At 34.6% G+C, this 15,160-nt stretch overlaps 4 protein-coding genes across 5 annotated transcripts in view; all 4 read right to left on the bottom strand.

The window, feature by feature from the left end:
- Positions 1–3,961: 3,961 nt before the first annotated feature.
- On the bottom strand, positions 3,962–5,449 carry LOC106343372 (GDSL esterase/lipase At1g23500). Its single transcript, XM_013782552.1, has 5 exons — positions 5,185–5,449; positions 4,904–5,034; positions 4,601–4,822; positions 4,262–4,517; positions 3,962–4,125 (listed from the first exon to the last, which is right to left on the bottom strand). The coding sequence occupies exons 1-5, from the start codon at positions 5,447–5,449 to the stop codon at positions 3,962–3,964; spliced, it is 1,038 nt and encodes a 345-aa protein (XP_013638006.1).
- Positions 5,450–6,120: 671 nt separating this feature from the next.
- On the bottom strand, positions 6,121–7,987 carry LOC106343373 (ADP-ribosylation factor 2-B). Of its 2 annotated transcripts, none has more exons than XM_013782553.1 (7): positions 7,881–7,987; positions 7,259–7,415; positions 7,097–7,167; positions 6,865–6,984; positions 6,649–6,767; positions 6,470–6,551; positions 6,121–6,366 (listed from the first exon to the last, which is right to left on the bottom strand). In XM_013782553.1, exons 2-7 carry the CDS (start codon positions 7,404–7,406, stop codon positions 6,361–6,363), a joined length of 546 nt encoding a protein of 181 aa, XP_013638007.1. In that variant the 5' UTR covers positions 7,407–7,415; positions 7,881–7,987; the 3' UTR covers positions 6,121–6,360. The 2 variants fall into 2 exon arrangements, with proteins under 2 accessions (XP_013638007.1, XP_013638008.1); XM_013782554.1 differs by having other exon boundaries at positions 7,259–7,407; positions 7,881–7,972.
- Positions 7,988–8,482: 495 nt separating this feature from the next.
- Positions 8,483–12,087, bottom strand: LOC106343615 (probable mannan synthase 3). Its single transcript, XM_013782880.1, has 9 exons — positions 11,893–12,087; positions 10,940–11,093; positions 10,518–10,847; positions 10,335–10,433; positions 9,976–10,228; positions 9,629–9,876; positions 9,178–9,491; positions 8,901–9,095; positions 8,483–8,797 (listed from the first exon to the last, which is right to left on the bottom strand). Exons 2-9 carry the CDS (start codon positions 11,003–11,005, stop codon positions 8,635–8,637), a joined length of 1,668 nt encoding a protein of 555 aa, XP_013638334.1. The 5' UTR covers positions 11,006–11,093; positions 11,893–12,087; the 3' UTR covers positions 8,483–8,634.
- An 876-nt stretch (positions 12,088–12,963) lies between these two features.
- The window catches only part of LOC106343210 (probable polygalacturonase At1g80170), an 11,376-nt gene continuing 9,179 nt past the window's right edge, over positions 12,964–15,160 (bottom strand). Inside the window, exons 5-9 of the mRNA XM_013782362.1 lie at positions 14,117–14,324; positions 13,959–14,040; positions 13,779–13,887; positions 13,587–13,703; positions 12,964–13,490 (exon numbers count right to left, since the gene is read on the bottom strand). Of these exons, the coding sequence (XP_013637816.1) occupies positions 13,179–13,490; positions 13,587–13,703; positions 13,779–13,887; positions 13,959–14,040; positions 14,117–14,324 (828 nt within the window). The 3' untranslated portion in view covers positions 12,964–13,178. The remainder of the gene's footprint in view (positions 13,491–13,586; positions 13,704–13,778; positions 13,888–13,958; positions 14,041–14,116; positions 14,325–15,160) is intronic.

The raw sequence follows: 15,160 nt of genomic DNA, 5'->3' as shown, positions 1-15,160 counted from the left end.
TTTTTCTTGTTAATTATCTATTAAAAAGGAAATTTTCTAGAAACAGCTACTATTAAATAACTTTTGAAATTAATTCTTGCTATTAAATAATTTTAGAATTTCGTTTTTATTATCTTAGCATATATATATATTAAATCATGAGAGATTTTAACACATGCCCAATATATTAAAAGGAAAATCACTCTCATATAATTATTTGCTTAATATTTTTAAAAGAGAAATTATTATTAAATAATATATATAATTACTTTTTTACAAATCGTTTTTTGTTATTATCTAATTATATATATTTTTAATTAGAAGATAGTTTAACACATGTCACAATCTTAAATATATAATTGCCACGTGTCACAGTCGCGTTAATTAGCAACTTTGAAGAACCAAACTTTATATAATAAAAATAATATTTATAGTTACTTTTTTTATAAATCGTTTATTTTGTTATTATTTATTTATATATATTTTTAATTAGAAGATAGTTTAACACATGTCACAATCTTAAATATATAATTGCCACGTGTCACAGTCGCGTTAATTAGCAACTTTGAAGAACCAAATTTTATATAATAAGATAGGTTTTTAACTAAATTGGGGTTTAATTGAAATTAAACTGATGACCCATATGTGGTCTCTTCTTATCTACATCAATATTTCTTTGATTAAAAAATTATAAGTCATGAAATTGATCAAAATGATTTTTCTTTGGTCATTGTTTCAGTGTAACAATTCAGTTTCATTATTATATTCGTTACCTCATCTCAACCCAAATGTTTCTTCATCTCAACCCAAATGTTTCTTCAGTGAATATTAAACTATTAGTTTTTTACACACACACGACTTTACCTTTCATATTGTTTGATTTGGTTCGCGTTATAAAAAAATGTTTTGTATTTGAGAATTTTATCCTTAATTGTATTGAAGCAAACCTTTCTTTATAGAATAAGATGTATTCAGGTAGGTTTGATATTGTGTACAGAGTTTTAGACGATGAAAAAAAAAATAATGAATCGTTTAATATATCTACTTTTTCATATTTATCCACATTCACTTTATACAAATTTAAAACATGTGGCTACAGCTCTTACATACGTGCAGAGAGGCCATATTTTGTTAAAGAGGGTTCTCTACGGCTTCGGTGTTGTGCTCAACCAGATTTAACCCGACGCCCGAACAAATGAGAGAAACAAACTTAAGGATTAATGGCTCCACAATAACAGTGCCAGCCCTGGGCTAAAGCTGGTAAAGCCCAAGCTTTAGACGCCAAATTATATTAGACGTTTATATGGCAGAATACCAACATATATTCACAATAGTGCAGTGGTTAAAGCTTACAATATTTTCGTAGTGGGACAGGGTTCTAATCTTGCTCATACCATTTGAGTAAATTATTTTTTTCTAGCTGGGTTCAAAGGTTTTGGGCTTTAGGCGCCCCATGACACCGGATCGGGCCTGACAATAACTACGCAGCTGCATGAGCATTGAGTTTGGATAGACTTGCTGATCTCTGTTTGAAAAGAACGATACCTATCAGCCCAAGATGAAGGTTGTAGTAGAAAACTTGATGAAGATTATCAACGAATCAGAGAGTGAGATCGTTAGATGGCCATGAGTAAGGAAGTAGTGAACTAAGAAGCAAGAGTCAAGCCACATGAGACGTGAAGGGAAGGAGTTAGTGTTGGAATACAATTTTTGCGTTTTGAAGACTTTTTGCATGTTTCATAAAATATATAAATCAATTAAAGGCAATTTAGTGGCTCATGCGAGTAATTGGTCTGTCAAATATATCTATGACACTACTCCAATATCAAATCCCAAAGCTTGGTTTGCTAAAATTATATAATAAAGGACAATGGAAAAGCTTCGTATAAATTCTAATACTTGAACATGTTATTTTATGTTATATATATTTATTTCGCTATCCAGAAGAAGCACTAACAAATGTACCCATGTATGCCATGAACTTTATAATTCATACATGCATTATATTTTATCAATTCTCACACTCCCAAAATTTTAAAGTCTATAAAAACGAGAAAAATAACTATGGAGTTGATGAATTTTTAAAACAGACTTTAGACGACGTGGAACAAAAATTTGAAAAGGCAAAAAAAAAATTTCAAACACTTATATAAGTAAGATAAATAATATTTAGATACTGAGACATGTTTATAATTCAACCAGTTAAATAGCATAATTAAAGGTCTGTATAAGTTGATGACAAAAAAAATACCATAATTAAAATTTAATTAATCTTTGTCCATTCAGCTATTCACCTTATATATAATTTCTAATAACAAAAGAAAATTAAATACTAAAATTTTTGAATTGCATAAGATAAAAGCAATGAATGATTTAAAATTATTTTATATTTGTCTATAGCTATTTATATTTTTATAATAGATTCAAAAATTTATATATTAAAATAAACATGCTAATATTGAATCAAAATTAAAATTTAAACAAAAAACTCGGGCGTAGCCCGGGCCGGCCCTAGCTATTTATATACAAACTTATGTTTCATCTTATATCAAATGAGAAATTCTAAATATATAGCCCAGTGAGTTCACTTCAATAAAATTTATAGATTCCTTATTATAAATACCATATCCCCTATGTATTAAAAGAAAAATATTTTTAAGTTGTAACATTGCTTTCAATGCTAAGGTTTCATTTCCACATAGATTCTCACGGCTAGTCTTTAGTTACTAGGAAATTTACAAGCGTGCCATTTTATAATACAACAAACCAACGATCGTTCATTAAGTTAGTTCATAACCGGTTTAGTTGCAGATGGTTTACTGTCGATTTACAAAATTATTTAAAGCACAGATTTTTCTAAAAACTTTCTTGATTGAAGTCGACTAGCAACCAGAACGCGTCTTCATCACAAGATATAATGCTGCAATGTAGTTTAAACCATTCTTCTTATCATCAACGATTAGTGTAAAGCCCTGGCACAAAAATATTTCCTACAATCTATCAATCAAACACTAATAGCAAAAGAAAGGCTCAGCTTCCATGTTAAGATCAGGTGATGAATTCTAGAACAATCCTAAAACTAAGGATTCAATCAAAATCATAAATTACTGAAACTACTGTCTAAGGGCATCATATCAAGATCAGGTGATAGATTAATTCAAATAATCTCATATCCATAACGAGGGCTCATGTTATATTGGCCCTAAACAATGCATTACTGATTTCTATGATTTTCGATTGAAAAACTATTGTAGAACAATTTTGATTTATAAAGATCAAACATAGCTAACTAATGTTATATAAAATTTGCATGGCGCGGGTTATCACCTATTACAATTTTTATAAGAGCTTCAAGCAACAAACATGACAAACACTAGCATAAATTATTATACAGAATATACTGTATGTTATAAGTTTGTAACTAGAGATTTTTATAATCATTATATCTCTTTTGATTTGGAGACTCTTAATTGCCTTTTTAATTTATTTTTAACACAAGAGACTATCATATTGATTTCCATTTCGTGGTCCGTCATTCATCATGGAATGCCTTGTGTAGTCTGAAATAATATCTCTCGTTTGAACGTCAAGAATGAAGTCACGAGGATTGAGCTGCCCACTTTCTTATCATTTGTTCTTAGCCGTATACGCAAGGTGCACTTCAAACAGAACCATTATCTCACGTTTATATTTAACCGACTTTTTTTTTGACGAAATATTTAACCGACTTTGTACTTCATATTGATTTTAACTCCTCTTGTTTGATTGATGGAAATGAAGCTAATCTTTTTAGAGTACAAGCTTTGTCTCCAGACACGACATTGGTTAATTACTCGATAGAAAAGATCCCCAAATGTCTGTTAAGAGAAATGAACACTGGTTTTGTATTTTGTGACAATTTTTTATTAGTCTATGAATATGGAATTCAGAACATGAATAATAACTATAACAAAGTTAAAATAAAAATAAATGTAGAAATCGATCATGCCAGTTTCTCCTTCAGTTCTTCAATTATCTTTGGTGAAATCGTTTGGTATGACTTCTCGCTAGGATGACCAATGTCCCAAAACACGTAACGAGATGCATCCGGGCAAGGAACAGGAGAAATCGTCGGCATATAACATCCATCAGCCGCATCAATAAACCCTATAAATTTCCAAATAAAATAAAATAACAGATTATTCTTTAGACCAAAAACAAAGAACATATCATTTTTGAAAACATTGCTATAATTGACACAAGGTACAAAATATTGGGATTTTTCATTAAGTAAAGCTGTTACCTGAAGCCTGAGGATTGTTGATGAGATCAAGAAGAGAATTATACATGTCTACGTAGACAAACTTGGAACCAGGAAGTGTTGTCCCGAGATTGTTAAGTTTAGCTGCTAACTTTTTGTTGAACGTATCAGCCCATTGATTTGCAGGATATGCACATACTTTCAAAAAATTTCCAGCCGCGTCTCTTGCTCCTGGCAAGCAACCTAATGGTAGTGTTCCAAGAACCGCAAACTTTCTTGCTCCAGTATCATATAGACTCTTCAAATAACAAAATATAAAATATTAGTAAGTAATTAGCTTGACCACAGAAAATAAAGTAATATTGACACAATGATATGTACCTTTAAAAGATTATCAGTCCAAGTGACCATGAGATCAGTGTAATCTGAAATAGTGGATTGTGCCCGCCCAGTCGCAAAGGTGATGGCAAGATCGTTATTACCAGCTGAGATTAAATAAACAGCGTTTGATATAAGTGCATTTGTTTGTTCTCCTACAACGCCGTTTAGTCTAGTGACATACTCTTTGAAATCTTTCACCTGATCTGTCACCCATATAACTCCCTATGGACATACATTCCACAAGACATAACACATTGATAAATGGATGATAAATTAAAACTCTAAACAAAAATGTCGGTTTACTTGTGAACTGGCAGTGCGTTCATCGAGACCTGAACCACCGGATGCAAAACAAACACCGGTCGAGAGATCATTGTTGGAAAGGTTTGGATCACGGTAAGCTGGTAAGAGAGTTTTTAAGCTCAAACCTTCGGCTACACAATAAAAAGACTAATGTTGGTAATATAATTTTTTGATAAATAGTAAGATAATGAGTATTATTGAGTGTCCTATTATTGAAAGTAACCTTGTAGTATCTAGCTAATTGTAAAAAATATTAAAAATGTTAACGTTAAGGTATATACCAATAAGATCTGAGAAAACTCGTCCATTTCCAAATCTTCCAGTGGCTTTTCCACCAGCAAAGTCTCTACCATACGGAAAGAAATTGCATTTGGTAAGAGTCCTGAGATTGTTGTTGTTTCCGGTATCGAGCATGGAATCTCCAAAAGCGAAGAGTGCAGAAACTCTTGCATTTCCTGAAAGTTCTTGAGCATGACCAACAGAAAACAAGCAAACAAAAGACAATGCTAATGCTAATAACATTGTAGAAAGTAAAGAGAAATTCATATTTTCGGTATCTATTTTTTATGAATATTTGGATAAACTGAAAAGGTGGTATATTCGACGTCAAAAGAAGACTACTGGTATTTATACATATACGTAGAGTTAAAGAAGATTGTAATTTCCAAATTTCGCGGATTTTGATTTTAGTAAATTATGGGAAACAATTCAAATTAACACGATGAAATTTGTGAGGATATTTAGTATTTACTATGATATTAAATACACATGAGAAATGAATATTTGTGAAAATATTTATTTAAGCAATAGATCATGAATGTTTTATCCAGTCTTCTTTTTCATACCATTAACTATCCAAGTTCTTATATCAAATTCAAATACTACTTGATTATCGTCTTTGTAGATATCCTCCTAGTCAAAAATGGAAAGTCGAATATTTGATCTGATGAGTAGTATAAGAAAGCAAATCATTGACATTAATTTAAACATTAACTCCGAACAGCAATCCCCAAAGTAGTCCATGAGTCATTTGATTGATCTTTGGAAATCATAATTTTATATTTCATTGTCATACAGTTCGACACAGTTTTAATATAGCAAGCAAATGTCTCAATAGCATATTCACACGATCACACGATCACATGATGTCTATTAGTATCAAATGTAGCCGCGGTTCCAACTTATGAATCGGAATGCAAAAGTAAAATGTGACAAAGAAAGCAGTAAGAGAGAATCTTGGATAACAAGCTATATATGTAATAAGGTAGTTTCTGTGTTCTACGTACAAGAGGCCCCTCCCGCCTTACACAAGTTAAAACAACGATCACAAAATCAATCCACATACCCGAAAAAAACAAAAACAATATAAGATAACCGGAATAAAAAAAACTCAGATAATGTTTTGCCCCTGCATCAAGATTTGCCCAGCAAAATCAACTCAACCACAAACTTTCCCTCTACGCCTGCAGGAAACAAGCAACAAGAACACAGAAGAAATAATTACAACGTGCACAAATATACGAAAAGAAAAACAAAAAAAATTGAGGTTTTAGGACGTTTGTCTACCTTGCCGGCGATGTTGTTGGACAACCAGTCAAGACCTTCGTAAAGTCCCTCGCCTGAAGTGGCACATGTGCTCTGGATGTACCTGAACAGAGAGAGAGAGAGAGAGAGAGTTCCATATACATATAAATACATCATTAAGCAAGAGAACAATTAAGGAAGATTAAGATGATTCATTATACCAGTGACGCTGACGGAGAGAGTGGAGACCAAGCTTATCAGTGATTTCAGCTGCGTTCATGGCATTTGGAAGATCCTGCTTGTTAGCAAACACAAGCAGAACAGCATCACGCAGCTCATCCTGTATAAACCCGATAAATGTTTTGGTAAGTCTACTTGCACGGATGGAATCATGAAATCAAGAAACAAATAGGCAGGATAAACACTGGAAACAGAACCTCATTAAGCATCCTGTGCAATTCATCTCTAGCCTCAACAACACGGTCTCTGTCATTGCTGTCCACCACAAAGATGAGACCTTGAGTGTTCTGGAAGTAGTGCCTCCACAATGGACGAATCTGACAACAAGTGCAGCAGGTGTTATATACCATGTGCAGTTCAAAAAGATCCAGAGGTTGCAATGCAAAACCAAAACTAGTGAATCGTTTAAAAGTTGGATAAAGATTATACCTTGTCTTGACCCCCGACATCCCAGACTGTGAAACTGATGTTCTTGTACTCCACAGTTTCAACATTGAACCCTGTCCACAAATGTAAAGTTTAATCATTAAGGTCAATGTAAGCAACACATTTTGTATGTACATATAGCTCACTGATGGTTAAGAAACATACCAATAGTGGGGATGGTGGTGACGATCTCACCGAGCTTGAGCTTGTACAAAATGGTGGTCTTACCAGCAGCATCAAGACCAACCATGAGAATCCTCATCTCCTTCTTGGCAAAAAGCCTGCTAAAAAGCTTGGCGAACGACAGTCCCATCCTGCTTCACTAATCACACCACAAAGATATTAATTTATGTAACTCAAACGTAAACAATATACAGTTCAATTTCAGAGTATAAACTTAAACCGGTTGTAATCAACATCAAACCAACAATAACCGATCTCTTAACCGGTGCTCATCGTGTCAATACAACAACACACAAAGAGATCAGAGTAGCGTATCACAAAGCAATGCATCCAGCGATTACTAATAAACATAAAATATATATATGAACCAATTACGAGTACGACGAGCAATCGAAGATGATTTTCACAGATCCAGACTTAGACGCGATGCAATGGCACATCGACTCGTTAAAATTTTCAAATCTCAGAGCATCAATCAGAAACAGAACGAAACCTAGATCAATGCAAGAGATTCGATTCCCAAACTAGAAAAATGGGAATGAAACCTGCAAAATTTGTTCGAATTGAGAATGCATATGGTATCATAGATCCAGATCAAGAATACCTCTGCGTATATGATCTGATCGAGAGAGAGAGAGAAATGGCGTAACAACGAACGGAGCTCGATGAAAGAGAACGGAGCTTCAAAACAACGCTCAATATCAAAAGCGGAGAAGATCTTTATACAGGCGAAGGGCGAAAACGTCAATTCATTGTCTTATTACCGGAATACCCTTCGAAGACCCATTTGCAGAATGTTTTTTCTGAGCTTACGCGGTTTACGTGCGATGATGAGTGATTTAGCCGTCGATGGAATCTAGCCAATTAGAGGTTCACACGTCATTATCGAAGTTCCATTTTTTACTTGTATTGTTTGCAAAACTCTTCTCTGATTTCGGTTTGGTTTAACTTTAGATTATTCGATTCTTAGTTGAAGAATATGTTTTCCATTTCGGTTGGAATTCAAGTTTCTTCTTAAAACCTTAATTTTGCTTTAGAACAGATTCTATTCTTTTTACATATAGTTCGGATTTGGTTTTTCCAGTAAAAAAATGTAAAATACACCAAGATATGATTCGTTTTTTTAATTGGTTATTTCGGTTTGGTTTTAGTTTGTCAGGATTGAACTTGCTTTAATGTTACCTATGAACCAAGTACCTATACATTGGTATAGAATTCATAGCCACATCTTGGATCATTACAACATAAACATTTGTGTGAAAATTGGAAGAGTTAACATTGTTTATCCAAGATCCAATCCCTAGTTGTTCTCTAACATGAGTAGCAAAATAACATTTGTTTCTCAAAACCAAGTCTCTCTAACCAATGGGAACAATGGTGCCAATATAACCAACTCCAGCTACAAAAAATGCACAAGCCTGTAAAAACAAATAAACATAGAAATATGATCCTCCATAGGCGAAATCATAGCATCCGCAGATGAATATATATAACCCAACAACAAGCTCCCTCCAATTGATTCTGCAAAAATAAGAAACTATATTATAATACTTACAATATTTAAATATGCTTTCAAGGTTTAAATAACTTTGAAGAGTGTTCGTGTGTTGTTATAGTTTAGTACCTTTGTCCAAATCTGGTATAAAGCTTAGTTGTAGCTTTAGCTATTAACTTAGATTTGAGTGTATCACCTAGTTTTTCTGTAACAACCCATTCGTTAACCCGTCCTGCTTCTAGTAACCCAATGAAAGTGGCCTTTGTGCGGTGCATAGACATTACATTCTCAAACAAGATCCAAAACACAAGAAGATGGAGTGATCTGCATTAGACACCAATCATCAAACTTCAACTTCACAATAAGAAATGAGAAAAGAAGAGTTTTAATGTGTTAGAGGTGTTACCTAGGTGTAGCCAGAGCGTTAAGGAGAGTGATTGTACTAGGAACGTAAACAGTTGCCCATTTAGGAACTTGGAGCTCAGGGAACATCACAGTTGCTGGTAAGATCAGACAATAGAAGACAAATGTGAAGATGTGTACTACTATCTTCCTTATGAAGAAGAAATTGTATATGAGATACAACTTCTTCCATGCAGAAACTTTCTTGTTTTGTAGAATCTCAATTGTCATCTTCCTCCAGAGGTTGGCTGGTCCACAAGACCATCTATGTTGCTGAAACCTGTATGCTTTGAATGTGCTTGGCAATTCATTTTTCACCTGAATATTTCAATAAAATAAATGTATCTTCAATGAATTTTTTAAAGAACACTTGATTGAGTTATAAATTTTTTGTTGTGAACAAACGAAAATCAAGCGACGAAGAAAGTAAGAGATTTAAGTCACTTTCAGAATACCTCGACGTTATGGACATAGACAAACTTCCAACCATGAAGACAAGCTCTTACAGCTAAATCCATGTCTTCTACTGTTGTTCGATCTTTCCATCCTCCAGCTTCATTTAAAGCTGCGATTCTCCAAACACCAGCGGTTCCATTGAATCCAAAGAAAGCATGGATTGAAGATCCAGATTCTTGCTCAGCCAAGAAATGGTAGTTTAGTGACATCTCTTGCATTCTTGTCATTAGACACTCATTTGCATTCACTACAAACGTGACACATACACATATTTAAGTCATTCCCCTCTGTTTGAAAAATCCAAAACATAACCATTAGACTTCCAAAAGATTGATGATGAGTTTACCAAACTTCCAACGGCATTGAACAAGGGAGATTTCACGGTTGTGAATAAGAAAAGGAATGGTTCGAGCCAAGAAGTCAGGATCAGGCTGAAAATCAGCATCAAAAATGGCGACAAACTCGCATTGTTTCACATAGTTGTGCATCATTCCTGCCTTTAATGCTCCAGATTTGTATCCAATTCTGTTATCTCGAATCTCTGACATTATGTTTATACCTTTTCTAGCCCATTTATCGCATTCTGCATTCACCAGTTCCTGTCATTTCCACATCATTTCGTATGTCAAAACTCTCTATTGATGTTGAGTTAATCATATAAATATATAAACTAAAGAGTTAGAAAGAAAAAATTGAACAAAGGACCTTACTAGCTGGATCTGTGGAATCATCAAGAACTTGAACTATCATACGATCCAACGGCCAAGATAGTCTGCAGGCTGCTCCTATAGATAACTGACACACCTGTGACAGCAATAACACGTCTCCTTGTGTATATGTATATTAATATAATAAAGTTTGGTTACAAAAAATTAATGAAAATCTTACCTCTTTTTCATTGTACATTGGGATCTGAATGAGAACCATTGGGTAGTTTGTGTGTGCTAGCTCAAGGTCATCATCGTTTATAACCTCCCACTTGTGTACTTTTTCAGGTGTTCTTCTAAGTAACTTCACAATCACTACAACTACGCTCATATAAACTCTTTCTATGAATAGCAAAAATGACATCACCAGACACATTGTCACTAAGAACTTCAAGATTGGTATAAAGACAAAGATTCTCGTCTCCTTCCAAATGTATATAAGTTCTCCAATAATGCCACTTCTAATAACCTCATCTGTCTCTGAAGATGATGCTAAGTTGCGTCTTTGGACCTTAGGACCCAAAACCCAAAAAAAAAATTAGATAGAATGTGAAATGATTAAGAATCATGATTAAGTGAAACAGAGAGGAAGAAATGATTTACCAGAAACCAAGAGGAAGGTGGGAGAGAATCATAAAGAAAGTTGAAGAACTTCATGAATGGTGACATTGTTTTCTCTCCACAGCTCTGAAGAAGCTCAAAACCTGAACATAGAGGAAATTATATATTTCCTCTAGCAGAGATCTTGGTTTGTGTCCTGAGTTTGATGATCCATATTAATGTCAGAACTAGATCTTGTTTTATTCCTTCAATTATATATATAATAGCTTAGGGGCTGCTAGCATAACAATATTCTCTTAATTTCATTTTATTATAATCTAAGCAAATTAAAGAAAGAAAGAAAGAAAAGGGGTGGTCTAATATAATTGTAAGCTATGATTTCGGTTGTGATGCATTGTTAGTCAATTACATCCACTTGCTTATTCTCCCCTGGTAGATAAAGTCGAAGTAAATGTTACAGTTGTATTCGTTATTATTTTGTAGAAAGTGATGTTGACATTTGCTGTTACTATTCTAATATTGAACATTCCTCATCTTCTTCAAAACACTGTTCATTCTCTAATGGCGTGTTGTTTCTTTCTCAAAACTGATAAATAAAAATGTTTGACTTCGTTTTCCGAGAAATATTGCAATCAAAACATGACTTATAGATGATGGATGTTATATGTGAATGACTATATGGATTACAATTCTATACAAAGTAGATGATAGATTAATGTTCAACGGCAGGCCTTTTTGTTGAAACGATTGAAATAAAACCAAGTCACGTTGGATCTGCATTATCAACTGAACAAAACTAAAGCAAAAGTTTGGCCGTCCGAATACAGAACATGTGCTTAGATATCAAAAAGGGTAATTCTAAAAAGTCAGAAACATTTAGAGATCATCACTTACAAAAAAATTCAGAAGTAGAACTTAAAAGCAAATGCAACATTATGAGTCAAATAAGATTGTTGACAAATGAGATTTGAGAAATGTTGTCTTTGTGACTTTACCTCAGAAGCTTTCTTCTCCACCACCAAAGAGACCTCTTCAATATGTCTTCTAAGAGAGAAACCACTTTCAGTTTCTTCACAACTCTATTTTTTTTTGTTCAGAATGATTTGAATAGGGTGGAATGGAATGAACATGAACATTATTTTGTTTATAGTGGTTTGTTTATAATGGTAAAGAAACTCATTATTCTCGCACGTCTTAGATTCTCCGGTCCATACCCATATTAGCTTGGCTTTTTTCTTTGTTTTTTTTTTTGAAAAATATCTCTTTATTCGCATCCCTCTGCATATAAACAAACTAAGTAACTTATTATTTTATACCATATGAAAGAAAATTAATAATCATATACAATGTATAATTACAAATTCTTTTTCTAATTTCACATTACATAAAGTCACAGTCTGCAAATTGTAAGCTAAGACTAGATCTTAGGCTCATGTATAGTTGGTGAGTTGTATTAAAAGGAGTAAATAAATGGGCTGGCATTGGTCATTGATGTTTACAGCTACTCACAAATTGGGAATACTAATTAGAAAATAATAATTGCATCCTTTGGTGCCAAACATATCAAACATTTCAATCTTAAGTGCATCCTTTGGTGTTCCCATGTGCTATGTTCTTCTCTATCCTAAAAAGTCAAAATTTTCCTTTTAAAATTTCAATTTCACGACAGAAAGTGAAACTTTCACACCGGAAAAGTTCAAGCATTTTAAATTCTAATCAATCAGCAATATAATAATTTTTAGTTGAATCATCATATACCTCTATGCAGTTAGATACTTATATAGTTTATTTGCAGTATCAATACTTTGTAACTTTCATTGACATTAACTATTAGATATTTCATTAAAGTTCGGATCTTAAAATGAGATTAATTATCATTTATAAAGATTAAAAATACTACAAGAATAATGTAAACATAATTCAAATATAACCATGAGACATAAATCTTCGTAAAGCAATTTACTATGATGTAAGTGAAATTATGTAAGCGTAAATATTATTCATAGAATTGTCCATTATAAAATTATCAATATTATAATTTTATAGTTTATAATAGAACTATAAAATCATTGTAAAAAAAACATTAACGTTGAGAAAAACCGTGCTATGATTTGTACGATACAATAGATGGACAAATGCTTACTATTAAGAACAATCTAACGGTTGACTTTACGAAGTAAAAATTTTTTTTTAAAAAAAACTTCGTTTACTGTATCATATGCTTCAGAAAACTATATTACACATCCCATCCCTCACTACAACACATAGAACATCACCACCATCAGAGCTCGTCGTGGCCAATCTCAGCTTCCTCAGTCACCAAAACAGGTCCTGACGTGTGACTGTGGTCGAAGCCCTTGTCGTCGTGTGAGTATAGACAATCCGCAGACGGATGAATGACTCCATACCCAAAACCTTCAGCCGAGTTACAATAAGCTTCGACTTGACCATCTTTGCCTTCAAGATTCACATTGTTGAGGACAATGTGGCTGCATGGGACTGTGTCGCTGCACGCAAATTTGATGGCTTTCTCACTTTTTGTTGTCCCAGTTATGTTCCGGTACATTATTTGGCTGATTTTAACCGCTGATGTCTACATTATACCAAGAAAAAGAAACAAAACATTATCTGAGTTAAGTTTTGCATCTTTGAGTATAATCACCAGGTTGTGTTGTGATTGTAAAGAAACCTGGTTTTGACAGGAAGTTGGATTATCGCAGTAGAACTGATCAATGAGTATAGGGTTAGAGACATCTTGCATCTCTACGTTTGTGAATCGAACATCTTGAACGTAACCTGAACCTCCCTGTTGTTCCAAAAGAGTACACAATGAAATAAAAAGTTTCCGAGTAAAGATTGAAGCTATTTTTTTCTGTATTACCTGATATGTTTTGATTCTGAGTCCATTAGTTGTCTCTCTCAATAACGCAGTGTCCAACACAACCTTTGTTACAATGCCTGTTGAGTTATTATTCCCAAGACTTCCAATGCTGCGAGAATCTCCAAAGAATGATATAATTTGATCTGAAAAAAAATGTTATCAAGTGACTTGATGATGTACCTGATTCCATGTCCAGGTCCACAATAGATTCTCTTCATCTTTATATTAGAGCTTGCATTCACAATCGAGACACAATCATCCCCTGTTTAATCCAATCTTTCGAGATTAGGCTTAAGCATGTTTCATTTGCGTAAAGATTCTGGTTTAAGAAGAAAGACCTGTGCCGATTTTACAGTCTTGAAGGACAACATTGGTGGATCCAGTGATGTGGATACCATCAGTGTTGGGACTATCTCCTGGAGAAGAGACCATAACTTTGGAGACTCGAACTGAGTCTGACCTTGCAATGATGAAATTCATCTGCTGGCTGTTCTGGATCGTCAAGCCACTTACTTTCACACCTGAACTAGAGTCTATAGTTAGTGCCTGCATGGAAAACAAGAAGCCAGTTGAATCAAACTAAACAAGAAGCCATTAATAAGAAGGTAAATGTAGAGGATGGATTTGACCATCCCACAAGGCCCGAGGAATAGGAAAGCCTGGCCCGGATTAGGAAGAGCGACGGCTCGATCGGTCGGCTCAAGAGTCAGGTCTCTCGGCTTGACTCTTGAGTACTTTTAGTTGATCATCATCGACTGAAGTACGTTCGGCTCAGCGGCTGCTCGGACGCCTACGGGCTTCTCGGCCCAGCAGAGGAGGCCCACCAAGACGGCGTAAATTAGGTCAAGGACGAGGTATCAGGACGTCTATATAAGGGAAAGGGGAGACAACGAGAAAAGGATCCGAAATCACTGACTAACACTTGACGGCTAGATTAGGGTTTTCACCTTTGCTTCATCTCGCCGTTAGTTGTACTTTTCCGGTAGCTCGTCGAGCCACCGGATTCCTTTCTGTCGCACTCTCTTCTTTTCCCTTGTAACCGACCGAACGTTTTTTCTCCGACCATTAATAAGACGTCTTTGTTAAAACCCACATCTTATTCTTTACCGTTTTCCGATCAAACAGTTGGCGCCCACCGTGGGACCACTAGCAAAGTAACGTCAGAACTATGGTCTTTAGCAACGACAGTTCTTCGTCAGGCGAGGAGCGCGAAGCTCTCGAGGTGACACCGGCTCCAGAGGTGACATCTACGCCTACACCAGTAACTCCACTTCCCCATCCTGCATCTATGGAAACTATCCTGGCACGCCTCGCCCTACAAGAAGCGGCGCAGAAGGCGGCAGTTGACCAAATCACGGCGATAGCAAAGATCCTTGCTCCTC

This window comes from Brassica oleracea, chromosome C5 (assembly GCF_000695525.1).
Source record: "Brassica oleracea var. oleracea cultivar TO1000 chromosome C5, BOL, whole genome shotgun sequence".
In the NCBI taxonomy this organism is placed as follows: Eukaryota; Viridiplantae; Streptophyta; class Magnoliopsida; order Brassicales; family Brassicaceae; genus Brassica; species Brassica oleracea.
Note: the sequence above shows the minus strand (reverse complement) of the source record. Positions and strands in the feature narration are given on the sequence as shown.

Bases quoted from the DNA above. Each gene is read 5' to 3' on its own strand.
- LOC106343372 (XM_013782552.1), bottom strand. From the start codon at position 5,449: ATGAATTTCTCTTTACTTTCTACAATGTTATTAGCATTAGCATTGTCT. The intron at 4,823-4,903 runs GTAAACCGACAT...GTATGTCCATAG, and splicing joins AACGCACTGCCAGTTCACAA to GGAGTTATATGGGTGACAGA. The intron at 4,518-4,600 runs GTACATATCATT...TGTTATTTGAAG, and splicing joins GGACTGATAATCTTTTAAAG to AGTCTATATGATACTGGAGC.
- LOC106343615 (XM_013782880.1), bottom strand. From the start codon at position 11,005: ATGTCACCATTCATGAAGTTCTTCAACTTTCTTTATGATTCTCTCCCA. The intron at 10,434-10,517 runs GTAAGATTTTCA...TTGCTGTCACAG, and splicing joins CAATGTACAATGAAAAAGAG to GTGTGTCAGTTATCTATAGG. The intron at 10,229-10,334 runs GTCCTTTGTTCA...TGGAAATGACAG, and splicing joins CCACAGATCCAGCTAGTAAG to GAACTGGTGAATGCAGAATG.
- LOC106343373 (XM_013782553.1), bottom strand. From the start codon at position 7,406: ATGGGACTGTCGTTCGCCAAGCTTTTTAGCAGGCTTTTTGCCAAGAAG. The intron at 6,768-6,864 runs GTTCTGTTTCCA...GGGTTTATACAG, and splicing joins TGCACAGGATGCTTAATGAG to GATGAGCTGCGTGATGCTGT. The intron at 6,552-6,648 runs GTATAATGAATC...CTCTCTGTTCAG, and splicing joins TCTCTCCGTCAGCGTCACTG to GTACATCCAGAGCACATGTG.